We start from the raw sequence: 13,802 nt of genomic DNA on the forward strand, positions 1-13,802 counted from the left end.
TTTTCATTCATGATACATCCATTATATAGTGATCAAGTACGTTAATTATTTTATTTAATAAGATAACACCAAGAATATAGGAACCACAACAGCATCTTGGGGAAATCCATGAATAAGTACAGTATATTCTTCCAATGTTAATGCATCTGTAACTAGTTAAGATTACTTGCATTGCTTACTGGAAATGGAAATGTCGTGTGGCTAGGGCCTCCTGTCAGGTAGACCAGGCATGGTGCAAGTCTTTTGAGTTGATGCCACTTCGGCAACTTGCATGTTGAATGCATTGCTTACCCAACTGACAGTGTAGTTACTTTGATGACACATGCCATTTCAAAGTTTGGGGTCAACTTGGCCAGAGGATCATAATGGAAAGACTATAATTATGCCAACAAATATCTGAACCTGCCTATTTCATTGAGAAAAAAGCAGGAGGATTAGTGTTTAATGTCCCAATGACAATGAGCTCATCAGAGATGGAGCACAATCTCAGATAAGAAAAAGATGGGGAAGGGAATGAGTCATGCCCTTTACAAAGGAACTATCACACCATTTGCCATAGTCAGTTTAGAGAAATTATGGAAACCTAAATCTGGATGGCTAAATGAGAATTTGAACCTTTGTCTTCCCAAACGCAAGTCCTTTGTAAAACATGTCCATAACAAACAAACACAGCAAGCAAGGTATGAATTACAAACATAAATGTCTGAAATGAAGTGAGTTCTGGGAAGTGGTAATATGGTCTACAGAAGCTTACACATTAATGGAGTACAAGGTCAGTCAACTGAGAACAAGACAGGTGGAAAAAAGTAAGAAAACTGTTTATTATTTTAAAGGTAATTGCCATATTTGTTAACACACGAACCCACTGTGAGACAAGACAGTCAGTGCCTTCAAGGAAAAATGTAAAATGTTTGCGGCTGCCTATGGGACCACGATTGTACCCAGGTGCTCACATCTTTGTCCAAAGCAAATCGATGGCAATGAATGTCTTTCTTTAGGGCTCAAAAAATAGGGAAACTGCAAGGGGGGATATCAGGACTGTCTGGAGGATATGTATGGACCTCTGCAGTTAAAACAACTTTGGCAACATACGGGCCCGTCCACTAGCTTCCAAGGTTGTTTCAACTATACTGCAGAAGTTTTGCTGGGAAGCCCTTACACATCCTCCACACAATCCTCCATATTTTGGAGTCCTGAAGAAAGACATTCACTGCCATCAATTCGCTTTGGACACAGAGGTGCACACCTGGGTACAATCATGGTTCTGCCGGCAACCAAAAGTGTTTTTCCATGAAGGCGTTGACTGTCTTGTCTCACAGTGGGATAATCTGTTAACAGTTACAGCAATTACTTCTAAGATAATAACCAGTTTACTTACTTTTTTCAATGTCTTGCTTTCATTTGACTGCCCCTCTTACAAGTTAAAGTACCAATGTAAACCACACTGCATGGTGCATATTTCACAATTTATATACTGAATATCTGTAGTTGTTAATACTTTACCTGAAGCTTCGTCCATCTTTTCAACAACATATTTTTCAACAGGCTGACCGCCATCATCTGCTGGTGGGTTCCAGGCTAACTTGCAACCCTCTGCATGAATGTCGGATACCTTCAGTGGACCACCAGGTGGGCTTGGTTTGTCTAAAATACAAGTAAATATCACATCAACAATATTCAATCACAACACTGCTGAGTGACAAGTGACAACAAACGCTTCTATGTGACCCATGTTATTAGGAACAAAGAAGTTTGTCAGAAGGTTACTGGTTTTATTTTTAAATTAAATAATACTTTTTTGTATATATATTCTGCCAATCCTCCCCCTACCCTCCTGCCCTACTAATGTTTGCCACACAGCAACATAACCTGCATGAACTCTTATAATGGACACAGACCCAACACAGATCTGCTATGATCATTGGAGTATCCAAGAAGGTGAAAATTATATGTGAATAGCTCATAAATTACAAATTGCATCTTGGTCATTACTGTTATGCATGATACTTAAAAGATTTTTGGTATTACTGCTATTAAGGAGATGGTACGCAGGAATGTGTGCCCTAGTTCTGTTATTTCATTTGTCTACAAACATTCAACATTATCACATAAAATTAAACTATTAGGATACAAAACTTCATAGTAAAATCTGTCTACTGTCTTTATAGGTGTGACTTTGAAGTGTACACTGCCATAGCAAAAATGCTATAAAGAAAGTCGACAGAATTTATTATTAAGTTTTCCCATTTATTTCATTGTTTCTGTTTGCAAAAATAGCCATTATACGTAGCATGAAATTTTTAAATTATTTCACATCCCACTAATTAGACATAGTATGAACATTTTGATAGTCCTTACTTTTATCTGAACTTACCTAAAACAATTACATTTACTTCTGCTTCATCACGCCCATTAATGTTCTCTGCCACAATTTTATACTTTCCTGACTCAGCTCTTGTCGCCATTCTCACATTAATTTTTGTATTATATTCTGCATGCTGAACTTTAATTCTGTCTGATGGTCTCACTTCTTTTCCTTGTAACAGCCATTTTGTTGTTGGCGGAGGTTCTCCACTAACTTTGACATCAAATCCAAAGTTTTGACCTGCTTTGATCCTTACTTCTATCAGATTTGTTCGATCTATTTTTGGAGCAAGATTACGTGGCTTGGCAATAATTGTTGGTGTGGCATCACTGGGTTCACCTGGTCCAGCAGCATTTACAGCACGAACCCTGAACTCATACGGCTGTCCCTCAATTAGGTCAGGCACAGTGGCAGTTGTCTGTCCTGCTGGAACCTCCAGAGCTTTCTCCCACTGTCCATACTTGTCTTTCTTCTCTACAACATAGCCAGTGATAGGTGAGCCTCCATCATCCTTTGGTGGTGTCCATTTCAGATCAACATGGTCTTTGTCCCAGTCTGTAGCTTTTAGATCACCAGGTTTTCCAGGTTCATCTGTAAAACAACAAAGAAGAAGTGAGTAAATAAGTGAAATAACAATTTTAGTGCCACTGAAGCATTACTTTTGTAGAATTCTGTGATGTACATGTGATAGATTAACACACATATTCTTTTCCAAGTTGAATGCACTGTAGAAAAAGACAGAAAACACCCAAAGATATGAGTGAAATGTTTATCATTTGAAAGTTTTCTCTACAAGAACATGTGATTACAAGGGAACTTTTCTTCATTATGTAAACTGAATGACATCAATCATAGTGAGGGTCCTGAATGCATGCAACATAACTAGATAAAATGTGTATTTGTACTTATTTCTCTTCCATATCTGACTTCCGTACACACAAACTGTAGTTATCTTCATTATGAGAGGAGTGTTATCTAAGTAATTTTACATGTAATCTGGTCTGTAAGACTAGATAGAGGTCTCATTCATCTCAATACAAGTGAAAACACAGACAGATAGGAAATGATATGATTAATGTATTGCTGGAGGCTTCTCCACATTCTGCCCAAGATGATTCTGTCAAAAAATTGGTCAATAGCCTGCTACGTTATTCTACAACTGAGCTTGACTTTGTTTCTAGTGAACTCAAATGACGATAGGGCATTAAGCTATGACTCTCCGCCTTATTTTGGAAAGATAGGAAAGCAGTTATCTTGAAAAACACATATAGTTTCCTATTTATTTCTCTTGTCAGTTTAACACATCATGGTAGTGGTTGTAGGTGCCCTGGAACTGCAATTTTAAAAACTAGAATTCAAATAGTTTTGTATGAAGATTAGTTTTCTGTGTTACTTGAATCATATACATACTCATTGAAAGAAAACTAGAGGGAGAGTAAGAATCATGTATTTTGCAGCATATGGAAATTCATATTTCCTGTTCTCATGTCCTGCAACAACCTGGCAAGACTGTTGGAGAACATAGGGTAACATTTCATGGATTTGTGGCATTCTTGTGAAGTAACAGAAGAACTTCAGGAATATCCTTCATGACGATATGCCATTTTTGCAGGATACAATGTGTTGTAGACTTCTTGCCTATGCAAATGCAAGAGGGAAAACACCACCTACAAAAGACTGTGTTAGGATAATTTTCCTGTTGTAAGACTCTTAGTACCTATTTACTTTATTTTTATTGTGAAGATCATATCACTTAAAGCTTTCTATGTAATGATCTATTTAATAAACATTCCACGGCTCCTAAATAGCAAATCAATATTCCCATTCCAAGGCAAGGAGGGAGAGGGAGAAGGCACACACTATTGTGCTGCTGGGAGATAATAACATATGTAATATGATTAATCTATGCATCTACCAGAGACGTGTGTTTTATGTACAAACATTTCTACATTGCATCTCAATCAGGTGACTTGTACCATACTATTAAACATAATGATGCACGGACAAATAAATCTAATAATAATAACAAAAAACAGATTGTCAGTAGCCACAGTAAATTTCTACTGAAGTTAGTGTGAGTCATATTTTCAGTTATTTAAAAGAAAGGCAGCCTTCACCACTTTCACCATATCAAACCTTGTTTGTGATGGTGCATGTTTCTTTAAAGTTTCTGTAATACTATCAAGCTAAACAGTCTGATTCCATTTAAACAGGTGGCATAATACAGCATATAGAGGAAAATACTGAATACAGCTTACTGGAACAAATTACCTCAGTTTAATATCACAAACCTACTTGTAAATAATCCAGAAGCTATATAACCATGAACAAATAGGAACTGAGAATTAAATTTAACACTTTATGTCAACAACAATTTAAAAAATACACAAATTCTCTATACTCTAGTGTTAATCAATACTGAAAAAAAAAAAAATAAAATAAAATAAAAAAAATACAGGCAAAATGAAACCAAACTAGGAGTGAATACAGAACAAAATACCAGTGATAAAGTGATTAAGATTTCAGAGATGTGGTGTACATGTAGATCCAGCAATGCTTTTCTTGCATGACCACAAAGATCAATGATACAGCTAACTGAGTCAATGAATCAGCTTTAACAGAAATAGATATGTGATAGTATGATCATATGGGTTTTATTATGCATCTTAACACAAGTATATTTCTCAGTGTTGCAACTCTCACATATGTTAGTGTCTTTTTAGCTCCTTTCATTTTGAGAAAAATTAAGAGTATAAAGGCAATAAACTTAATCATTGGAAAAATCTGAAGGCTGTAATGATTAATTAAAAATAACAATATATTTTCAACAGGCTAGTATTAATGCAAATACTTACCAAACGGATTTTTAGCCACAATGGTCTCTGTAGCTACCAATGGTTCTGATTCACCTTCTGAATTCACAGCAGCTACACGGAATTTATATTCTTTCCCAGGTGTTAATCCAGTGACCTCCATAGCTACAAATGTAAAATGACAATTTTAAAATCTATTGTGAATACTAATAATGATGAATTATAATGCTTGTGAGGTTTTCAAGAGGTTGTATTCCTTGTCCTTTGAACTAAAATTTTTAATCACAAGTTTTAGCTTGCTAATGGTATTTAGATCAACATAATAATTATTCCACAGGTACAGCATATAGCATTAATATATATGAAATAAAAGACAGTAACATTTGACCATTATCTCTGAAGCAGCCATAACTTCACTCAAACTGAAAATCTAGCTGTATTGATAACAAACAAAAGACAAAAATTAACTTTCCTATTCAACAATCCAAATCATCCCAGGTAGGTTTTCGCTATTGTATATGGGATTAGATTTTTTAGTATTGCTGAATATCAGACAAATAGGGTTTCTAATTCTTCTTGAGTAAGAATTTAGTCCATCAATGAGTAAAAATTTCATCATTCCTGTCTAGTGCCCTTTATCCAGCCAACACTAGGTAGTGATTGGTATGGTCCTTCTCCAATTTCGTGGAGCACCAATCATCCACTTTTATAGACTATACTTATAATGGGGTCACTGCTCCCAAAGGAATTTTAAATCTACGCCCCCCACCCTTCACCACAGCCCACCCCTTGCTTGATGTCAACCTAACTCTTGTAAATTCTTACAAGAGTTAGTACATATACTATATGCTACTTTGTTTCATCATGTTCTCTCAAGTACCAAATGTTTCAGAATTAATCAACTGTTTCTGGTGTGATACCCTGTTGAAGTGAACTGTAAATGTGCACATCATTAGTACTGCTAAACTTCTTTTTTTTCATTTTTATAATGTATGTTGGATAGACCGTCAGTGAGAGAGCACCTTGAATTCCTGCTGCTAATAAGGCAAGTACACCATTCGTTTGTTATATATTTTTATGAGCTTCCAACAGAAGCGACTTATTTACAGATAAATGTGTAGTTACTAGTTTATTTTTGTAATTTTTTGTGTGTTTGAGTGCTTACTAGGCACAACCTTTTATTCTAATAACAGTGTAGCATACAGTACCGTCGTTGTTATCGACCCTTGTATCGAACCTTGTATCATACAGGCTTTTGTTTGTTTTAGTTAGTGTAGCTCAGTGTTGGATAGATGGTCAGTGAGAGAGCACCTCGAGTTCCTGCCTAAAAAGGCAAGTACACCATTTGTTTGTTATATATTTTTATGAGCTTCCAACAAAAGCGACTTATTTACAGATACCCGTGTAGTTACTAGTTTATTTTTGTAATTTCTTGCGTGTTAGAGTGCTTACTAGGCACAACTTTTTCTTTTAATAATAATGTAGCATACAGTACCACCATTGTTATCGACCCTCATATTGTACAGGCTATTGTTTGTTTCAGTTAGTGTAGCTCAGTGTTGGTTAGACCGTCAGTGAGAGAGCACCTCAAGTTCCTGCCTGCTAATAAGCCAAGTACACTGTTTGTTTGTTAAATATTTTTACAAGCTTCAGACAGGAGCGACTTCAGTAATGGAAAGGAACTGATATCGCTGTATACAAATGCGAGCCGAGTTAGTGACCCTTCGCTCACAGATCCAGGCCATGTTAGCTCCCATCAGACAGCTTGAGGCTGCTGTCAAGAGGCACCAATGTGGGGGATTGGTCACAGGGACGCAAAGGACGCTGAGCACATCCCATGCGTCCCCAAATTGGTGCACTGCTGTGGCTGCCCCAGCTACTGCCTGCACTGAGGTGGACCTCTTACCCGTGGTCAAGTGGGAGATCATTCCAAAGTCTGGCAGGCAGCGAAAGACTTTCCAAGGGGCTGATTGTACGGCCTCCCTGGTTCCTTTGATGAACAAGTTTCAAGTGTTATCTGCAGCTGACGAAGTCTCTAAGATACAGTCATCTACCCTGTTCCAGAGGAAGATTCTCAGTCCACAAGGTCTGGGCATTCACAGAGGGTGGGTTTGCTGGTAGTTGGGAGATCCAACATTAGGCATGTAATGCAGCCCCTTAGGAACATGGCTGCCAAGGAGGGGAAGGAAGCCAGTGTGCAGTCCATGTGCATACCGGGGGGAGTCATTCTAGATGTGCAAAGGGTGCTTCCGGATGCCATGAAGAGTACAGGGTGCAGCCAACTGCAGGTGGTGGCTCATGTTGGTAACAATGATGTGTGTCGCTTTGGATCGGAGGAGATTCTCTCTGGTTTTGAGCAGCTAGCTGAAATGGTGAAGACTGCCAGTCTTGCTTGCGAGATTAAGGTGGAGCTCACCATCTGCAGCATCATCAATAGAACAGACTGTGGTCGTTTAGTGCAGAGCCAAGTGGAGGGTCTGAATCAGAGGCACAAGCTGTTCTGTGACCGTGTAGGCTGCAGATCCCTTTAGTGCCATCGGGTGGTGGGTTTCCGGGTTCCACTCAATAGGTCAGGAGTCCACTAGACACAGGAAGTGGCTACACAGGTAGTGGGGGCTGTGTGGAAGGGACTGGGAAGTCCTTTAGCTTAGAGGATCTCGGGAAACCACAGAAAGCTTATCCATCTAAAAGAGGGCAGCTAAAACATATTAATGTAGTTGTAGAAATGATCGGTCTTATAGTTGTAAATTATTGTAGCTGTGATGAAAAAGAACCAGAGCTCCAAGTGCTAATAGAAAGCATTGAAGCTCAAATAGTTATAGGTAAAGAAAGCTGGCTAAAGCTGGAAATAAGGTCAGCAAAAATTTTTTCAAATGATCTAACAGTGTTCAGAAAGGATAGATCAAATACAGCTGGTGGTGGATTGCTGTCAGAAGTAGTTTACCTTGTAGTAAAATTGAGGTAGATAGTTCCTGCGAAATAGTATGTGTAGAGGCTACACTTGACAATCGGACTACACTATTAATTGGATCGTTTTACCAACCCTCTGACTCTGAAAATATATTTTCTGAACAGTTCAAGGAAAACTTGAGTCTCATTTCAATTATACATATATACTCATAAAATTATAGTCAGTGGTGACTTCAATATACCCTCAATATGCTGGAAAAATTATACATTTAAAGCTGGCAGCAGGCATAAAATGTCATCTGAAATTGTACTGAATGCTTTCTCAGAAAATTATTTTGCACAGTTAAGATCATGAGCACACTCGAAGCATAAATGGTTGCAAAAGCATACTTGACCTCTTAGCAACAAATAATTCTGGATGAGTAGGGAGTATTGTGGCGAATACAGGGATTAGTGACCACAAGGCAGTTGCTGCTAGGCTGAATATCGTAACACCTACAACCATCAAAAAGAAATGCAAGGCAACCTGATAAAAATGCTCTTAACACCTTTTTAAGAGACAGTCTTCACTCCTTCTAATCCAATCATCTAAGCACAGAAAAGATGTGGAATGATTTCAGAGAGAGAGTGTATCAACAGCAATTGAGAGACATATACCACATAAATTAATAAGTGATGGTACTGATCCTCCATGGTATACAAAATGGGTGAGACCACTGTTGCAGAAGCAACAAAAAAAGCATGCTAAATTTAAAAGAACGCAAAATCCCCAAGATTGGCAAAGTTTTGCAGCGGTTCGAAATATAGCACATACTTCAATGCGAGTTGCTTTTAATAGTTTCCACAATGAAATTCTCTCTCGGAATCTGGCAGAAAACCCAAAGAGATTCTGGTCATACATAAAGCACACCAGTGCCAAGACACAATCAGTACCTTCATTGTGTGATAACAGCAGTGAAGTCACTGATGACAGAACCACTAAAGCAGGGTTACTAAACATGGTTTTCTGAAACTCCTCCACCAAAGAAGATGAAGTAAATATTTCTGAATTCCAATCAAGTACAACTGCCAAGATGAAAAACATAGAAGTAGATATCCTCGGTGGAGCAAAGCAGCTTAAATCACTTAATACAGGCAAGGCCTCTGGTCCAGACTGTATACCAGTCACGTTCATTTCAGAGTATGCTGATGCATTTGCTCCGTATTCAGCAATTATATACAACTGCTGGCTCACTGAAAGATCCATACCTAAATACTGGAAAACTGCTCAAGTCACACCAATACCCGAAAAGGGAAGTAGGTGTAATCTGCTGTATTACAAGCCCATATCATTAATGTTGATTTGTAGTAGGGTTTTGGAAAATATACTGTGTTTGAACATTATGAAGTACCTCAAAGAAAACGATTTATTGACACATAGTCAGTATGGATTCACAAAATATCATTCTTGTGAAACACAACTAGCTCTATATACTCATGAAGTAATGAGTGTTATCGACAGGGGATGTCAAATTGATTCCATATTTTTATATTTCTAGAAGGCTTTTGACACCATTCCTCACAAGCGTCTTCTAACGAAACTGCATGCCTATGGAATATCGCCTCAGTTGTGTGACTGGATTAATGATTTCCTGTCAGAAAGGTCACAGTTTGTAGTAATAGATGGAAAGTCATCAAGTAAAACAGAAATAATATCCAGCGTTCCCCAAGGAAGTGTTATAGGCCCTCTATTGTTCCTGATATATATTAACGACATAGGAGACAATCTGAGTAGCCCTCTTATATTGTTTGCAAATGATGCTGTCATTTACCATCTTGTAAAGTCATCAGATGACCAAAATGAATTGCAAAATGATTTAGATAAGATATCTGTATGGTGCGAAAAGTGGCAATTGACCCTGAATAAAGAAAAGTGGGAAGTTCTTCATATGAGTACTAAAAGAAATCAGCTAAATTTTGGTTATGTGCTAAGTCACACAAATCTGAAGGCTGTAAATTCAATTAAATACTTAGGGATTACAATTACAAATAACCTAAATTCTAACGATCACATAGATAATGTTGTGCGTAGAGCAAACCAAAGACTACGATCATTGGCAGAACAATTAGAAGGTGCAACAGGTTTACTAAAGAGACTGCTTACACCACACTTGTCCACCCTATTCTGTAGTATTGCTGTATGGTGTGGGAACCGCATCAGGACTGTCAGATGACATCGAAAAAGTTCAAAGAGCAGCAGCTCATTTTGTATTGTCGCAAAATAGGGGAAATATTGCCACAGACATGATACTTGAATTCGAGTGGCAATCATTAAAACAAAGGTGTTTTTCATTGCGACGGGATCTTCTCATGAAATTTCAATCACCAGTTTTCTCCTCCGATTGCAAAAACATTCTGTTGGCACCCACCTACACTATGTCATCAAAAGTATCCGGACACCCCCAAAAACATACGTGTTTCATATTAGGTGCATTGAGCTGCCACCTACTGCCAGGTACTCCATATCAGCAACACAGTAGTCATTAGACATTGTGAGAGAACAGAATGGGGCGCTCCCTGAAGAATGGGCTGCCATTCCCCAAGAAACCTTCCAGTACCTGAGTGAACATATGCCTGGGAGAGTGGAAGCTGTCATCAAGGCTAAGGGTGGGCCAACACCATATTGAATTCCAGCATTACTGATGGAGGGCACCACAAACTTCTAAGTCATTTTAGCCAGATGTCCAGATACTCTTGATCACATAGTGTTCATAGGAAGAACGGTAAAATAAGAGAAATCAGGGCTTGCACAGAAAAATTTAAGCACTCATTTATCCCGCATGCCATTTGAGAGTAGAACGGTAGAGGGACAGCTTGAAGGTGGTTCACTGAACCCTCTGCCAGGCACTTTATTGTGAATAGCAGAGTAATCACATAGATGTAGATGTAGGCTTTAAATTGTTAACTGACAATATGTGACATACTGGTTACATACAAATTTTATTACCCTATAATCAGCAATTATAAATGTATCATTCATGCAAATAATCACTGAGTCACGAATAAATCTAATAAAACACATCAGTTTTATTGTGCTGCTGACCCACAATTTGTCCCATTTCCCAAATGGTTCAAATGGCTCTGAGTACTATGGGGCTTAACTTCTGAGGTCATCAGTCCCCTAGAACTAAGAACTACTTAAACCTAACTAACCTAAGGACATCACACACATCCATGCCCGAGGCAGGATTCGAACCTGCAACCATAGCGGTTGCGTGGTTTCAGACTGTAGCACCTAGAACCGCTCAGCCACTCTGGCCGGCCCCCTTTCCCACCCTCACCCCCCCCCCCCCTCCCACTCACTGTCATAAATGTAATTAGTATTAACAGCATATATAAAAAAACAATATCTAAATTTGTATGTGTACTTTTCTTTGTTGTAGTATCCCAATGGTTCTCTTTGTGTAACTAAGATTGAGTAAATTCTTACAGCTGAACAGCATTTAAGAAAAAATACGGGAAGTAGATGAAATATACTATTAAAGTACTATGATTAAAACAGTGGATTAAAACACAAAGAACTTAAATTTGTAATTGTATTTTTACGTGTATATTTATTGATTCACTCAATCATTTGACCTATAGAAGTGTAGAAAATGTTATGGGATAATTAGATACCGAAATTTTAAAAATACAGTATTAACTAATTTCCAGCCTTCCTTTCTGGTGCCCTGTATCTAGCCAATGTCAGGTCAGGAATGGAGTGAGACTTCTCCAATTTTGCAGAGAACCAAGTATACATGTAGATAAGTTATTATTATGACAGGGTCGCTCAGCCTAAGGCATTTTAAAGCTACTGCCAGTGGCTAACACAATGTCTGTGCAAATTATGATTACATGTAATTCTGATGTGCTCACAATGAAAATATAAAATATCCCATAGAAAAAACAGACCAACATTATAAAACTCTCAATTAATTCCCAGTATATGTTTAAAGCAGTGCATTGAATACACAAAAAATGGGATAGTTATGAGATAATACAATATGTATTTTTCTGTTCCATGATTACAGTGAACATGATTCGTAATGGAAACTGCCCAGTTCTCTGATGTATGTTCTACAAACTTGCAAACACTGAAAGAGTGCTCCCTGTGTCACATGACATAGTTTTGCATAATAATAAATCTCATACAAAAGGTTGTGCAGAAGGTACACTGTAAACTTCTGCACTATATGCTTTAACATGTTCTGAAACTGTTGGGTTGATGTAGGATATTCTGGTATATAAGGTATGTCTTTAACAAATACCCACATTAAGAAATCATATACTGCAAGATCTGATGAACAGTGTCTCCTACAGGGAAGTTTATTATAATTATTTGCAGCAAATTTCATCAAACATTGTGAAAGAATGAGGTTTTACAGTGTTCAAGTTATTTTCTCAGAATGGAGAGGTGGTTTGACTAGGTGTCATTGCATCTCCATGAAATGCTCATACCTTTTCATTTTATGTGACAATGCCTATGCCAATAACAGCTTGTATCATTTTAAGCTTGCAATATATACCTCTAGTTCATTTTGGCATACTAGGATTCCTCGCTCACTTCAAGTCACCAGCTTAAGGAATCTTTTTTATTCACTGTAAAAACTGATGTGTGTCTTTTGATATGCCAGTATTGATTGTTTTTTAATATTTCATACTATAGTATTAGTTGTAATCCACATTTGTTTTTTGTATGATTTTGGCAGTAGTATCGTTGATTAAACAATCATTCTCCATTATTTGGGTGATATATCTACGTGAATAAAGGTACATTTTTGAGAATTTTCAGAAGTTTGCAGGTAATGACATATTTCATAGTTAATCTACAGTTGTCTGTTCCTCAAATTTTAATCACAGAGTGGTTGTTTACATAATCAACATGATATTTATGCCTTTTATCTCTCATTAACTACTTTGTTCTGGGGGAGTGTATGATCCTGAAGTACACATAACCCTTATGAAGCCGACTGCTGTGGCATAATACTGTACTCTGCAGTGAATAATAGTACCCTTTGTGGAAGTGGCAGCAAAGAATGGGCAGGATCACCTTGGCACTCAGTGTGTATTCATGGAGGACACATTCCACATGTTGAAGAGGCTGTCCTGGCAGATACTGAGGAAACAGGATGCAACAACTGCAGAGTGTGCTGCACATTCAAACAAATGATGGTTATCATAAATCCCTCAACTTATGGAGATGAGTGTACTTTTATGCAGCATTAAAAAATAATAATGCACTATACTCACAGACTGAGGTACCTAAACCTAAATAAATGAATAAACCAACTCTTTCTATCTGTGACATCATGCCAAAAAGTAGGTCAATGGCCATACAATAAGCATGAGAAGTGTACTATTAGAAGTACATAAGAAACCATACCATAGCTGGCAGTACAAGTCATAGTAAAGTAAGATAAAAAATGACCTATTTATTTCCTTTTGAAACTGCTTCATCTTTTCATGTACACCCACATAATGTTTGCATCACTATAAGTCAAGACAAAATCATATACACCTAATGAAATGGTATGTACGGTTGTGTACAGCTGAACAAATTTTCAAAACTTGTGGCATGCTAAAATCAATGAATAATAAGTTCACGCCACAACAAAATAATACTGACACTTCATCAAGATAGATAGAGCACTTGCCCATGAAAGAGAAAGGAGCCAGGTTCTATTCTAGAACTG

The 13,802-nt window shown here is 37.6% G+C and overlaps 1 protein-coding gene across 29 annotated transcripts in view; it reads right to left on the minus strand.

Moving 5' to 3' along the window:
• The window catches only part of LOC126248677 (twitchin), a 523,948-nt gene that overhangs the window by 136,550 nt on the left and 373,596 nt on the right, over positions 1 to 13,802 (minus strand). For all 29 annotated transcript variants that reach the window (XM_049949938.1, XM_049949935.1, XM_049949939.1 and 26 more), the window contains 3 exons: positions 5,221 to 5,343; positions 2,375 to 2,956; positions 1,504 to 1,644 (listed from right to left, as the gene is read on the minus strand). In XM_049949938.1, the coding sequence (XP_049805895.1) occupies positions 1,504 to 1,644; positions 2,375 to 2,956; positions 5,221 to 5,343 (846 nt within the window). The remainder of the gene's footprint in view (positions 1 to 1,503; positions 1,645 to 2,374; positions 2,957 to 5,220; positions 5,344 to 13,802) is intronic.

This window comes from Schistocerca nitens, chromosome 3, assembly GCF_023898315.1.
Source record: "Schistocerca nitens isolate TAMUIC-IGC-003100 chromosome 3, iqSchNite1.1, whole genome shotgun sequence".
Lineage (NCBI taxonomy): Eukaryota > Metazoa > Arthropoda > Insecta > Orthoptera > Acrididae > Schistocerca > Schistocerca nitens.